Source organism: Pristis pectinata, chromosome 10, assembly GCF_009764475.1.
Source record: "Pristis pectinata isolate sPriPec2 chromosome 10, sPriPec2.1.pri, whole genome shotgun sequence".
Taxonomy (NCBI): Eukaryota; Metazoa; Chordata; class Chondrichthyes; order Rhinopristiformes; family Pristidae; genus Pristis; species Pristis pectinata.
The window spans coordinates 55,154,595-55,170,014 of NC_067414.1; the positions used below are offsets into that span (position 1 = coordinate 55,154,595).

Here is a 15,420-nt window from a genome sequence, read left to right on the forward strand (position 1 = left end):
GTCCAATAGCTTCCCTACCACTGACGGGAGACTCACTGGTCCATAATTTCCAGGATTATCCCTATTTCCCTTCTTGAACAAAGGAAGGACATTAGCTACTTGCAAGTCCTCTGGGATCTTGCCAGTGACAAGAGTGCACACAAAGATCTTGACCAAAGCCCCAGCAATCTCATCTCTTGTCTCCCTTGACAACCTGGGGTATATCCTATCAGGCCCTGCAGACTTGTCCACCTTAATGTTTTTCAAGAGACCCAACACTACCTCCTTCTTTATCTCAAGGCCGTTCCATATTAGCATGCTCCACAGTGATCTCACTATCTTCCATGTCCTTCTCCTTGGTGAATACTGATGCAAAATACTCATTTAGGACCTTCCCCATATCCTTCGCCTCTAAGCACATTCCCTCCTTTATCCTACCCTCCTTGGTCCTACCCTATCCGGAGTTATCCTCTTGCTCTTGATGTACATATAGAATGTCTTGGGATTCTCTTTAATCCTACTTGCCAAGGATTTTTCATGGCCCCTTCTGGCTCTCCTAATTTTCATCTTAAGATCTTTTCTGGCTTCTTCATATTCCTCAAGGGCCCTATTCAATTTTAGATTCCTAAACCTTACATATGCTTCCTTTTTCTTCTCGACTAAATTCACAACCTCGGCATCCAAGGTTCCTCTACCTTGCCATCCTTATCCTTCCTTACTGCAACATGCCAGTCCTGTACTCTGTGCAGTTGGTCCTTAAATAAACTTCATATGTCAGATATGGACTTGCCCAAAAACAGCTGTTCCCAGTTAACTCTCCCGAGCCCTGCCTAATATTCTCATAATTTGCGCTCCCCCATTTTAATACTTATCACTATTCATAACCATCTTAAAACTTAAGTTGTGATCACTGTTTCCTAAATGTTCCCCCACTGAAAGGACAGTCACCTGGCCAGATTCATTTCCCATTACAAGGTCCAATATGGCTCCTCCTCTAGGTGGACTATCCACATACCGTTTTAAGAAACTTTTCCATGCACCTAATAAAGTCTACCCTGTCTAACCCTCTTGCACTAAGGAGGTCCCCGTCTATATGGCGGAAGTTGAGGTCGCCCACTACAGTAATCCTGTTGTTTTTGCACCTTTCCTTAATTTGCCTGCATATCTGTTCCTCAATGTCCCAGTGGCTATTGGGGGATTTATAGTATCCCATTGAGGTGATTACACCATTCTTATTTTTGAGTTCTACCCATATAGACAAACAATTTGTAATAATGCATTTTAAAACAACCAGGAGCAAGTAAATGGAGACTTTCAGAATTCCTAAGAGTTAATGTTTCAGGGATAAATTCTTTGTTCTGTTTCTCCCGGATGATGCCCAACCTGCTTTTCTTAGCATTTATTCCAGATTTTCAGCATTTGCAGTTTTTGTTTTTTCCATTAACATGCCTGCCACTTATTTTCCAAATATCAATAACTTATTATAATTAATTGAACTAATGTTATCAATTATAAGACATTTTAGCTCCTTTCAGCACTTTAGTTTTTGGGATAATTCTATTTAAGATTCAGTTTAGTATGAGAGAACTCTGCTTAAAAACATGCAGACATTCTGGTTCAGCGGAAAGAGGACTGGGAAATTCTGGACTATGAAAACAAAATTTAAATTTAAAAGAAACAAAATATATTATCTTAATTCAAAGTGCAAATACACTATATGTGGATACAAGAGTCTATTGGAAATGTGTTACTAGCAAGTGTATTCTTGGTTCAGAATTTGATAAGGCCACTCTGATGTCATGCCCTGGTCTCAGTTAATTCTTGTTATTATTCTTCAAGTCCATCAAGGTTGAGAAATGAGATTCACACGGGTGGGGGTTCCATATTGCAGAAGAATGTTTACATGTTTTATTTGTATGAGATACCTTTCTGCTGGAATGTGAATCCAAAAATTCTGTGATTGTCTTTGATTTAAAAAGCATTTTGCTTCCTCTCTCGGCTTGCATTAAAACCAATGCTTCATCCCACCCAGGCTTAAAGCCAAGTTGCTGAGGGTGTTGCCGTCAGCATGGAAGGTTTCCACTGACACCTCCAGTATTTTAAGGATAATAATTCTGAACATTGTGGAGGCTGATCATGTGCACTGGCGTGTCAAGCTTTACATTTTTTGCATGAGAATTATCATTCCCCTCAAGAAAGATAGAAATTACAAAGAATGTGACATTCTCCCAGTACTAGTTTAGAATACAGAATTTCAGAAATACCATAAACCTTTGAAGATCGTCTTGGAGAGAATGATTTGCAACCCATCATGTTCCTGGCATCATCTGTACAGATTCCTGCACAGTATGAGCATTCCAACTGTAATCCCTTAAGGTTTGAATCCAGTGCTCTAAAAATCTCCTGTCCCTTGGTGGTCTTGTCCAAACGCTCATAAGAAAAAAATTATCTTGAACATCACTCACCATCACTCACAAACCTTACAAATAACATCTACTGATTTGTATGGTAGGGGAGAAAAAATTGTTCTGTTCCATTTTCTCTACAACTGCGTTCTAAATAACAAAAGGCATGTCCTGAATTCTTTTTATGCAAACTGTACCATTTGAAAGGGAGGTGGAATCCACTATCTGGCCGCTTCTTCACCTAGAACTGTTTCGTAGATGTATTTTACACAAGTCTTGATTAACTCCTCCCCAACAATTTTCTTTTTCCTCAACTATGCACACACTAACTTGGTAAAGGGCTGCTTGTTTTCTCAGAACTCTGGAAAATAAAATTATTTAATTATTAAATATAAAATAATACAAGCCAGAATATTGTCATTTTATTGAAAACAAAGTTATGCTCATACCATAAGTCTACAGTGTTGTTTGATTTTAATGGGTGGGTCAAGATGTTATTTGATGACTGTGCAGTGGGGTCAAAAACCAGGGAACATGGATTAAAAAGAGTTATTGGAAAGATTAGAGGCAAGATGACAAAAACATTTTCTCCAATGTGCAGTTGGAGTCTGAAATTCACTATTTGTAAGGGTGGAAAAGGCAGAAACCCTTCTTTGCTATCTACTACTCCACCATTTTTTTGTGTTGTCAGCAAACTTAGTAATTAGATAACCTATATTCTCACCCAAGTCATTTGTATCTCTGACAAACAATGGTCCCAGCACTGATCCCTGCGGTATACCACTAGATACAAACCCTCAGACAGGAAAAGCAACCCTCCACCATTACCCTCTGTCTCCTATCACCAAGCCAATTTTGGATCCAGTTTGCCAACACACCTTGGATCCCATGTGCTCTAACCTTCTGGACAGGCCCACTGTGTGGAGCTTTGTCATAAGCCTTGCTAAAGCCCATGTAAACCATGTCCACCTCATTGCCTTCGTCAACTTTCTTAGTTACTTCCTCAAAAAACTCCATCAAATTTATGAGATAGGACCTCTCCTACACAAAACCATGTTGATTTCTCCTAATCAGCCCCTGCCTTTCCAAGTGAATATAAATCCTGTCCCTCAGAGCTTTTTCCAATAATATCCCTACTATTGAGGTAGAGCCTGTAGTTTCCTGGCTTATCCCTACTGCTCTTTTGAATTTGGGAACAATGTTCACTCTCATTGAGCCTTCTGGTACCTTGCCCATCTGACAAAAATGCAAAAATCTCTGTAAGAGTGCCAGCAGTTTCCTCCCATGCTTCCCATCGCACCTTGGGATAGATCCCCTCTGATCCTGTGCATTTATCCACCTTAATGTGTGCCAATATATCTAACAATTCCTCCTTCCTGACACAGGCATATTCCAGAATATCAGGTGTATCCCTTTCCTAACTCTCCATCCTCCTCATCCTTCTTCCTTTTGAATAAAGGTGAGAAGTATTAACTTAGGATCCTGCTCGTATCCACTTTCTAGACAAATTGATTTCTCTTTGGGTCCCTAAGGGAACCAACTGTCTCCTAGATACCTCTTCTAATATAAAGTGCTTTGGGATTCCCCTCGATCCTGCTTGCCAAGGCCATTCCAGATCTGCATTCTGCCCCCCTAATTTTTCTTAGGTTTTCTACTACATCCCTTATAAACCTGAAAGGACTCACTCAAAGGCAAATGTCTATACCTGACAATACAATACACTTCTTATTTGTGATAAATTTCCTTTGTAAACCAAAGCTTTGCTAATCTTACCATCTTTGCTCCTTAACCGTACAGGTTGACTGTAAACTCTTACTATCTCACCTTTAAACTTCTTCTCCTGCCTTCTTTAATGCACCCAATTAAAACTTAGGCATAAAAAGGCTCCTGTTCCAACATCTGGTTTTGAGTCTTTTTCCCTTTATAGTACTGTAAAGCTTGATAAGATGCTGTTTATTCTGCTATATAATTGCAATTGATTGATCTTGGGTGATAACCCAAGCCCTCGAAGTGGATAGGCCTGGGTAGCCTACAACCCAATGGCTTTAACATTGAATTCTCCAACTTCTAGTAACTGCTCCCTCCCCAGGTCCCTTTTCCCCCTCCTCCCGATCTATCTGCCCCCCCATCACCATGTCTTGTTCCCCTCCTCCACCATCTCTGTCTGCCCTTCACCCACACACTCCTCCCACAGGTTCCCTTCCCTCACTACTTAAATTTGCCATCCCAACTTCCTTCCTTGATTCCATGGTCCCCCTTCCTCTCCTATCAGATTCCATCATCTTCACCCCTTTGTCACTTCCACCTCCCATCTTCTGGTGCTTTTCCCTCTCTCCCCTCTCATATTTGCCTATCACCCCTCCTCATCTGGATCCACCTATCGCCTGCCAGCTCTTGCTCCACCCCTTCCCTCACCTTTTGATATTGGCTACTCCCCTCTCAGTCCAGATAATGGAGGCCCACTTCCCTCCATAGATATTGCTTGGCCTGCTGAGTTCCTCCAGTACCTTGTTGCCCCTAAAAGAACCGGTCTGATTTTCATTTCCTCTGAATACCAGATCCCACTCGAATTTTTAGCACCAAAGGTTCTCTGGACTTATCGTGGCAACCGCCAATTTAACAGTAAACTATCTGCACCTTCTAACACACTCGAGAAATTGGTGAATAGGTGGCCTCGGTGAAGCAACAGGGCATAATGAAACTGGTCTGAAGTTGTTCAGCTTCCCCCCGCATTCATGGCATCGCGCTGACCCGAGCTAAAGGGAGCCAAGGCCGCATGAGCGGAGCTGATGGGAGCCGAGCCGAGATGAGACAAGTTGGGCAATCTGGTGCGTGCCATGCTGTGCCAAAGTGAAGAGACGAGAGACGGCGGATAGTGTGGGGGGGAAAAAAAACTGCTGGAAGAACTCAGCGGGCCAGGCAGCATTTGGGATGGTCTATTTGCATCTCCAGATGCTGCCTGGCCCGCTGAATTTCTCCGGCAGCTTTTTTTTCGCTCCCTGCCAAAGTGAGTCGTGCCGAGCCGAACGACGCTGATGTAAGCCAGAGTGAGGCAAATTGAACCGAGCTAAGCTGTGTTGAGCCAAACGGATGCGAGCCGGGAGCTAGTGCGAGCTGAGCCCAGTGACTTGAGTCGGGTCAGGCCGAGTGAAACTGAACTGAGTCGTGCTGAAGGGATTGGAGTTAATGCGACCGCGCCCCTGCATTGCTGCCCTCGCTCGGCTGAGAGCGGCGGCGGCTGCCGCCTGTCAGTCATTCACTCAGGGGCGCCGAGCCGGGCACGCCGCTCCAGACTCTGCTTACCCCAAACTACTTTGCACTCGCCAACTATGGACGCGTTAAAATCGGCTGGCAGAGCGCTGATCCGGAGCCCCAGTATTAGCCGACACAGCTGGGGCTTGGTCAGGCACCACAGTAAGTTTCAGCGGCGTGTACAATGGGCTGGCTGGCGGCTGGCGTCACCTACCCCGCGCCTGCGACTTAAACCCCGAATCGGCTGGGCAGCGGGGCGCTGAATAATGTAAATATAATTGCCTTTAAAATGTAATGTTGAAGCTGCTGATTTGTTTCATTTGGGCCTTTTATCCGGTACAATTAAAGGAGCGCAGGTTTCTCTGGGTCCTTGTGCTCGTCGTGTTCGGAAGTATTTGATTTTGTTTCCTACAAGTTGGGGAGAATCTGTGAAGACAAACTGAACAGGATGAGCATAATAGCAATCGGTGATTGTTATTGTCAGCACTATTAACTTAACTACTGCACTGGTTATTTTGTAGCCTCAGCTTTTCATGAAATTATCTGTACACCTGTACACAAGTCAATGTGTATAATAATAATATTGGACAAGTGTAACTGAATGCTATGTTGCTCATTTTTTACTGAATGATTCACTGGGAACTGGAATTTTCGTACGGAGCTGCATTTGCTGAAATTTCTGCTTGGCTAAGTTGTTTGGCTTGTTTGATTTTATGTGTAAATTAGGGAGGATCTTCCATGATTTTTGTATAAGTTACTTTTTAAAAAAAACATTGCCCTTACTATTGAAGTAGAAATTTATAAACAGGCAGTTTACACCTGAGTAGGTAAGACGTATAGAATGTCCACACAAGCAGGGAATATTGAAAACAAATGATTTCTGAAAAGAACAGTAACATTTATATCAAATGTAAAGTGTAAATTATGGTTTTTCAGAAAGATTATTTGTTGTATTTTGTAATCTTAAGAAATGCACTAAACACATGCTACAAGTATGTTGGATTTTTGAGCATTTTAGTTCTAGAAGTGTTAATCATGTAGTTTTATGCTGATGTTTGGACATCATTTAAAATAAATACTCAAGATTATTTTAAATAACATTTTGTCAACTTCGCAGTCTCTTTTGGTCACGAGTTCTGATTGACAGTGAACTTATACGTTTCCCAACTTTTATTTGCTGTTCTTATATTATCTGTGGTTTGAAATTCATTCTTTTCTTAGGAATTACAAACAAACTATACTATTCTACATTTAAAATACAAAGGACTGTTACATTTCCATAGAGACATAGTTATTTTGCTTTTTTGTAGATTCTGAATTGAAAAGTTTTAAGTTTCTTTCAATGGGTTTCATCTGAAGCATTCACCCTTAATCTTTTTTGAATCTAAATGGATCTTTAAATTTGTTTTAAGAAATTCTGAAAATATATTATTCTCCAGCATTTTTAAATTGAATACTTTGTTGTCAAGTCTGCAACATTTAAATGACTTGATATGTATTGTGAAAAAATTATTAACAAGTTTCTCTGAATTAAATTGGAAAATAAATTTTAAAGAATATATAATTTTTAATAAGGCAATTTTTCAACATATAGTAGCTGTCTTTAACCAGTTTTTTTTTTCTGTTTTGCATAAATCTAGTCTAAATCACTGATTTCATAAGTGAAATGTGCTGCTTTCACAAAATAAATTTGTGGCCGCAGTTGTCAATTTCTCCCAATAGACTTCCAAATGTTAATGAGTGGTTTCAAGGCTGTGCTTCTTTAAAAGTGGAAAAACTGTTTTGTTGATTTCCAGCAACTGCAATTGCAATCAATCGTTCAGGAGAATGGGGATCTACTTTGGGTCCAAATGTAGGGAAATGTTTACATATAAATTATAATGCCTGGTCTGTATACTGTAGCTGTATGCTTAATGTTTTCTTTGTAAATATCATGGAGTAGTGTATAGTGTAGCATACGTTGTTTGCAAGGATTACATTTTTTTTGTGATAAAACTTACTTTAATTGAAGTATTTCTTTGTTACAAGTTAGCCATTAGAATTCATGCTTGCTGGCATTCTAAGAGAGATTTCCAGTAAATGATGAGCAATGGCAACTGTTTAAAAAGAATTATTTTGTTTGTATTTCTGACAGGTTCCAGCCTCAAGGTTCAATCCCTCGTGTGCTATTCAGTAAGGGCAGCAGTTAAGATTGTTTTCAGTAGTCTGGGTTAAAGAAGAGAAGATTGGACTGGGTTTCTGTTTCTGATTGCTAATTAGCCGTCCCTCAGAAGTGGATTCTAAATGAGGAAAGGAACAGTGTCACATGTATATCCATTTTTACCCCTGTGGTAAATGTGCACCAGTTGGACATTCTACATCACGTAGGGCTTGCTAAAGCAGTTAATGATTTATGGAAACACATTTACAGTTCAAACAATGGTTTGAGCAACAGTGCAGGAAAAAGTTCATGGTTGCTAGTTCATTTTAGGCCAGTTAGTTTGTTTTGTTAGGAAAAGGGTGCAATGTAATAATATTTTGGGCAAATGGAAAAACTCAATCTATTTATTTCATATATTCTCTGAAACTAACTTAACTAACAGGCACGGTAGTGTAGCGGTTAGAGTAACGCTTTACAGCGCCAGTGACCTGGGTTCAAATCCAGCCACTGTCTGTAAGGAGTTTGTATGTTCTCCCCGTATCTGCGTGGGTTTCCTCCGGGTGCTCTGGTTTCCTCCCACATTCCAAGGACGTACAGGTTAGGAAGTCGTGGGCATAGTGTTGGTGCCGGAAGCGTGGTGACACTTGCAGGCTGCCCCCAGAACACTCTGCAAAAAGATGTATTTCACTGTGTGTTTTGATGTACATGTGACTATCTTTATTAGATGACCATGGCCTAGGCTCATGCTCTCAGGGACAGAGCTCATGACTAAATCAGAAGAGTGTATGTTTAGGTACCATTCCAGAGATTTAAACAGATGATCTTGGCTGAGTGAATACTGCTCTGACAGAATTATTGGCTTTCAGATGAGTGTTAAGGGCAAATGGAGCCTTGATTTATTAGGTGGAAGCAAAGAATCCAATGACAGTATTTCAAAGAAGAACAAGGGAGTGTTTTTGGTGTCCCGGATGATATTTATTCCTCACCCAATACTACTACTTTAAATATTTTAAAAAAAGACACCTTATCTTCAAAGTTTTATCATGATGGGAGATGTGCATTTTTCCAAAGGAGATGCACAGCAGTTCTTTCAAGATTGTGGGATGGAACAGGGCAAATGGTCTGGAGTATGAAGAAAAGTTTACAAGGCAAAGATTTTACAGGAACGTCTAAGCAATTACTGACAGCTGAAGACTCTGGTCCAGCCACTTGTTCCAAAAAACTGTGGTACTCTGTGTGCACTGTCCTTCCTACCTAGAACCATGTGACCTCCCAAGAGTGGTGGGAAAACAACCTAGGTTAAAATGTGGCCAGTAAGGTGTGCTGGAGTTGGCAAAACTTGGAAAATTCCTCTACAGCTGAACAAAGTAGAATTCTGTTAATGTGGCACATTGGGGGCTTTGGTATTGGATTGTTAGATTTTCCAGGTTATTGAATGTTGTTCCTATTAATACCCAACACACTTTTAATTTACTTTTTCTTTTAAATGTTATACAGTAAGTTTTCTAGTGAATCAGGTGACTTTAAAGGGAGCATGGCAAGCAAAACATAATGACTTAAAAGGGAGTGTGGGAACATGCTCCCTTTAAACACACTGAGACTGTGGGAAACAAGGCCTTGGTGAAGTGGTGCTTAAGCATCAGGATTTCTGAACAATGAGATAGTAGATTATCAAAGTTTTACTGTAGGCAAAATTAGACTAGGCAGTGAGTTTGATCTTAAATTACCTGTTGTACCCATTATTGGCAAGAAATCATGCCTGCACTTTCCAGAAGCTTGGGTTTGGATCTCACATTTTCTATCCAATCTACAGCCATGATTTTTCCATAAGTGGATTGAAACTACACTTTTGGAAAATTCACAGCAGCTCTGAGGAAATTCCCAACTTGTGCATTCCATGAGTGGCGAAAGCCACACAGTGATTATTCATGAACAAAGTAAGAAATAATTGTCTCTTTGCAACTGGAACATGTTAAATAATTTAATAACCATTATATGTGCAGGTACAGAGCTAGTAATAGTGACAAAATAGAGGGTGCAATATTTTTGAATGATAGATGTGATATCGAATTTTAAAACTTGCTACTTGATAGGAATTTTGATTAAAAAATTTTGTAAGTTATATCATTAGACTGCTCAGACAACATCATGTTAACTAACAGTTGCCATGGATACAGCCGTTGCTGGCTGTTACCAAACCTGGCCTCTGCTGTTGGAGATAGATATTTTAAACTGAGTGTGCTCCATTCTGATTGTTACTTCATGGAGACGGGATAAATCTGGACTTCATGTGGCTGCTGCATGAATCTCGTGCTGTTCTCAGCCACATGAATTATATAAATTGCACCACATCACAATGCTGCTTGCCCATCGCTATCCATTGACTAAGGAGCTTCTGGCTAATCCAATTTCTTCTAACAAACCAGCTGAAGTACTGTTATTGATGGCCTTAAAGTAGCACTTTATTCTCTTGATATGAACATGTTAGAGAAAGTACCAGAAACTCTGCAAATGTTATACTTTCATATTTTCCTGTGTCCCCTGATATAATGTAGTCTTTGTGAATTGAGCATTTTGTCATAATTCATTGCATGACATGCACAATAAACAGTATGAACTATGTGATGCAGATAAGATCCAAGGCCTTTTTTATCATTTTATTGGTTTAATAGGAATAGATGCATTGTGTGGCTAAATCTTGAGAAGTTTTATGAACAGAAGTCTTTTACCTGATCTATGAAATCGGGATTTACATGCAATGTATATCTTGGGTTGATTTCACAGTTTAAATCTATTATCAAATATTTTGGTCATACACCAGTCATCTAATTCGGCATCAATTCTTATCATATAAAATTATATTTGTATTTAATTTTTCAATGATCTCAATGTTAGAGGGAGTAATCATATCTGGAATCTGTTTCTTAGTTTTGATTTACTTGAGATCTGAATGTGAGGCTGCTTTTATGGTCCTTGTCTCTGAGACACTTGAGACATAAGAGACTGCAGATGCTGGAATCTGGAGTCTCGACCCGAAATGTCAACTGTCCATTTCCCTCCACAGGTGCTGCCTCACTCACTGAGTTCCTCCAACAGTTTGTATTTTGCTCTCTGAATAACTTCCTACTTTGTTTCCTTTCCCAGATCTTGGACTTTGTGTAACAGCTGTGTTGTTTGTTCATGACTCCTGTGCCAGATATAGCTCTCTGGTGCTTGTTCACACTTCTTACTGCTACATAATGAGGAATTGTTACATAGCCTGAGTTCTCTTCATTAGAAAAGCACGGCACCACAGGGCAAATGGCTGTTCCCCCTGTGTAGTCAAGTGTAGAAATGCAGTAGGTATAGGAGATATATAGCTGGGCGGGTGGACAGGTGTTTCTCCATCCACTAAACCAAGTCTCATGATGTGTTGCCTCCCTTTTGCCAGGGTAAAGAACATCACTGAGAGCAATTTGTGGGAGCAAGGGAGTGAACCAGAAGTCATGGTACACATTGGTTCCAGCATTGTAGGGAGGGTAGGAGAAGAGGTCTGACATTCAGACTCTAGGAAGCTGGGAGCAATATTCTTTAGAAAGGATCTAAAGGATGGTAATCTTTGGATTACTCCCAGTGTGCAAGTGAAAATAGAAATAAGAAGATCAGACAGATTAATGCATGGCTGAAGACTAGGTGCAGGAAGGAAGGCTTCAGTTTCTTGAGACTTTGGGACCAGTTCAGGGACAGGATGGGTCTTTTCAAACTGGATAGGTCACACCTGAGTAGAATTTTAACCAATATTTTCATGGGAAGGTCACTAATGGAGAGGATTTAAACTGAATTAGCAAAGGATTGTGCACCAGTGCGTAGTCGTGGAAACATACAAGGTACAGAAAGGAATGGGAGTAAGAAAAAAAATGGAGAAAGAAGTTGCATCATATTGGGAGCTGAGTAAGAGAGACTATTTTTTTTAAAAATACAGAGCAGGTTTATAATACATGTATGCTAATGCACAAGGTGTGGAGAATAAGGTTGGTGAACTGCATGCACATACGGTCATAGAAAACAGGACAGGACTGGGCATTTAATATTGCAAGATGTAAAGCTTACATAAAAGAGAAGAGAAAAATAATTGTTTAGATTGTGGTCATATTAATGAAAATATTACAGATCTGGAGAGAGAACAAGTTTGAGAGGTTATATAGAGAATCCATATAGTTAGAAATTCAGAATCCAGAACGGAGCTCTCGTGTTACTGGACAGACACAGAAGGGGCAGGGTAGTGTTGCGGTTAGCATAACGCTATTACAGTGCCAGCGACCTGGGTTCAATTCCAGCTGCTGTCTGTAACGAGTTTGTATCTTCTCCCCATGTCTGCGTGGGTTTCCTCCCACATTCCAAAGACGTGCAGCGTAGGAAGTTGTGGGTGTGCTATGTTGGCGCCAGAAGCGTGGCGACACTTGCGGGCTGCTCCCAGAACACTCTACGCAAAAGATGCATTTCACTGTATGTTTAATAAAGATATCTCCCCCTTGGAGATTCTTTTAAAGAGCAGATGGTTCGGGTTTAATAAAGATATCTTATCGCTTATCTTATTCCACAGCTCACCAATTAGTGAGGGAGAGGAGTAAATTGCAGAGAAACTACAGAAATGTGTAACTACTGTACACTTGATATTAAGTGATTTCAGAAAGCTACGAAGATTGAGTGGGTAAAGATCTGGCAAATGGTGTAATGTAGAAAAATATGAACTTGTCCATTTTGACAGGGAAAATAAAAAATAGAAGTCTGTTATTTAAGTGGTGAGAGACTACAGAGCACTGAGATCGCGGGGGATCTGGGTGTCCTGGTGTGTGATTCGCAAAAAGCTGGTATCCAGATGCTGCCATTAATTAGGAATTCTGACAGAATGTTATTGTTGATTGCTAGGGGACTAAATATAGTAGGCAGTTACATTTATATTATATTGGGCAATGGTGAGATCACATCTGGTGTATTATGTACAGTATTGGTCTCCTTTAAGGAAGGATGTTAATGCATTGGAACTAGTTTTAAAGTTTACTGAATTAGTACCTGAAAAGGGTTGGTTGTCACATGAGGAAAGGTAAGGCGTGTTCCTCTGAAGTTTACAAGAGTGACAGGGGACTTGATTGAAACATACAGGATCCTGGAGGGCCTTGGCAGGATGGATGTGGAAAGGATGTTTTCTCATGTAGGAGAATATAGAACTAGGAGTCATTGTAAATAAGGGATCACTCATTTGAGATGGAGATGAGGTGAATTTTTTTTTCTCTCAGAGGACAGTGAGTTTATGGAATTCTCTTCCTCACATGCTGGTGGAAGCAGATTCTTTTTAAGCCAGAGGTGGATAATTGTTTGATAAGCAAGAGGGTACAAAGTTAAGATTTCTTTATTAGTCACATGTACATTGAAACACAGTGAAATGCATCTTTTGTGTAGAATGTTCTGGGGGCAGCCCGCAAGTGTCGCCACGCTTCCGGCGCCAACATAGCATGCCCACAACTTCCTGACCTGTGTGTCTTTGGAATGTGGGAGGAAACCAGAGCACCCAGAGGAAACCCACGCAGTCACGGGTAGAACGTACAAACTCCTTACAGACAGCGGCCGGAATTGAACCTGGGTCGCTGGTGCTGTAATAGCGTTACACTAACCACTACACTACCGTGCCTGCTGCCATGGGTGAATGGAAATACAGAATTGAATTTACAATTGGAACAGCTGTGATCTTATTAAATTGTGCGGCAGGCTCGAAGGGCTGAGTGACCTACTCCTGCTTCTAATCTGTGTGTTTATATCTGATTTCAATATTGGTTGATACAGAGTTAGTGTAAAGGGCAAAGAAGGAAATTGCTTTCTTGAAATGTGCTTAACAAGAACTTCCTTGACTGGTATGTTTCTGACTCAATGAAGAATGAGATATTGTTGAATCTACTGGGGGAATGAGATGTGCAAAGTGGTTGAAGTGTCAGTGGGAGAACCTCTGGGGGCAGTAAGCATCAGATCACAAGATTTAGATTAATCATGAAGGGCAAGAATAATTCAAAGCAGAATGTCTACTTGAATGGAATGAAGAGGGAAAATATTGATGGGTAAAATTTTTTTAAAGAGCAGATGGTTCGGGTACAGAGAAGGTACATTTCCATGTGGAGAAAGGTGAAGGTATCAAAACCTGACCTTTGTGGATATTAAAGCTAATAGAGAAGATGAGGGGAAAAAAAGCAAGGTGTATGATGTATGTCAGGTGAATAATTCTATTGAGAACCAGGCTGAATGTTGTAACCAGAGGGGAAGTGAAAATGAGAATAAAATGAGCAAAGAGGGAGTATGAGAAGAGAATGATTGGTAACGTGAAGGGAAATTCAGATGTCTCCTATTGGTATGTTAATGGTGCATGGGTAGTAAGGTGAAGAATAAGGTTGGTGAGAGAAAGAAGGTGATCTATGAATAGAGGCAAAAGGCAAAGCTGGAATGCTAAATGTGTGTTTTATATAGTTTTTTTTTACAAAGAGAGGATGCTGCCATATCTCAGAAGAAGGGAATATAGCAGAGATAATGGAGGGAGTGTGAACTGATAAAATGCTAGAATGTAAACAAGCCACTTGGGTTGTCTGGATGGGATACAACCAAGGTTTGGTCTCATGAACTGGAAAATGGAAAGTGTGATACTCTTGTCTATTTTTAGAAAAAAAAGGGTGTAAGGACATGCCAGACAACTACAGACTAGTTAGTTTAGCCTCAATTATACAGAAGCTTTAAACACATTAATCAGGTAAAGCATTAATAAGCAGTCGAAGTTTTGAGTGTTCGTTTGAGAGAACGAGCGTGGATTTATTAAAGATGCTGTTGCACAACAGTTGGAGCTGATGTTGCACACCTGGGTTTGATCCTGACCTAGGATACAGTCCTTGTGGAATTTGTATGTTTCCCCTTTGACTGGATGAGTTTCCCCCTAGATGCCCTTGTTTTTTCTTGCATCCCAAAGATGTGCTGGTGGATTAATTGGCTGCTGCAATTTGCCCTTAGTTTACATGGTTGGCAAGAGAACTGGGAATTGATGGGCATGTAAGAGAGAATATGTTACAGGGAAGTAAGTGCAAAATTGGGACTCATGAAAATATTCTGGGAGCTGGCATAGATTTGATGGGCCAATTGGCTGCATTCTACGTCCTTAGAAATATAATTGTTGAGGGGGGGCGGTGGGGGGGAAAGTAATTGAAAATCTAAAACAACAGATGCTGGAAATCTGAAATAAAAACAGAAAATGTTGGAAATACTCAGAGAAGCTGGATTAACATTTCAAGTCAAAGATCTGTAGTAAGACCTGTTCAGATGAGTCTTTGACCTCAAACATTCAAAGAAATGAGGAACCATATGTTGTAAGTTGTAGAGGTGGAATGAAGAGAATGTCTATGGTGCTGTGAAGAGTAAGGTCGTCCAGGTCGCACAATACTTTTGGGCGATTTAGTTAACAGATGAATGTGGAAAATCAGAGAGAGAATAAGAAACAGAAGAATGCACTGCAAAAAGAGAGTGGTTGGAAATCTGAAACAAAGGAGAATGGTGGAGTTACCTAGCAGATCTGGCAGCATCTGTGGAGAGAGGAAAGCTGTTTCGCATGAAAGGATGGTTAGGCCTGTCTTGTAC

General features: G+C 40.4%; 1 protein-coding gene across 4 annotated transcripts in view; it reads left to right on the plus strand.

Annotated features, from left to right (window-relative positions):
* The first annotated feature begins 5,399 nt into the window (after positions 1 to 5,399).
* LOC127575408 (low density lipoprotein receptor adapter protein 1-like) overlaps positions 5,400 to 15,420 on the plus strand; it is an 84,785-nt gene continuing 74,764 nt past the window's right edge. For all 4 annotated transcript variants that reach the window (XM_052025256.1, XM_052025258.1, XM_052025257.1 and 1 more), the window contains exon 1: positions 5,400 to 5,798. In XM_052025256.1, the coding sequence (XP_051881216.1) occupies positions 5,714 to 5,798 (85 nt within the window). In that variant the 5' untranslated portion in view covers positions 5,400 to 5,713. The remainder of the gene's footprint in view (positions 5,799 to 15,420) is intronic.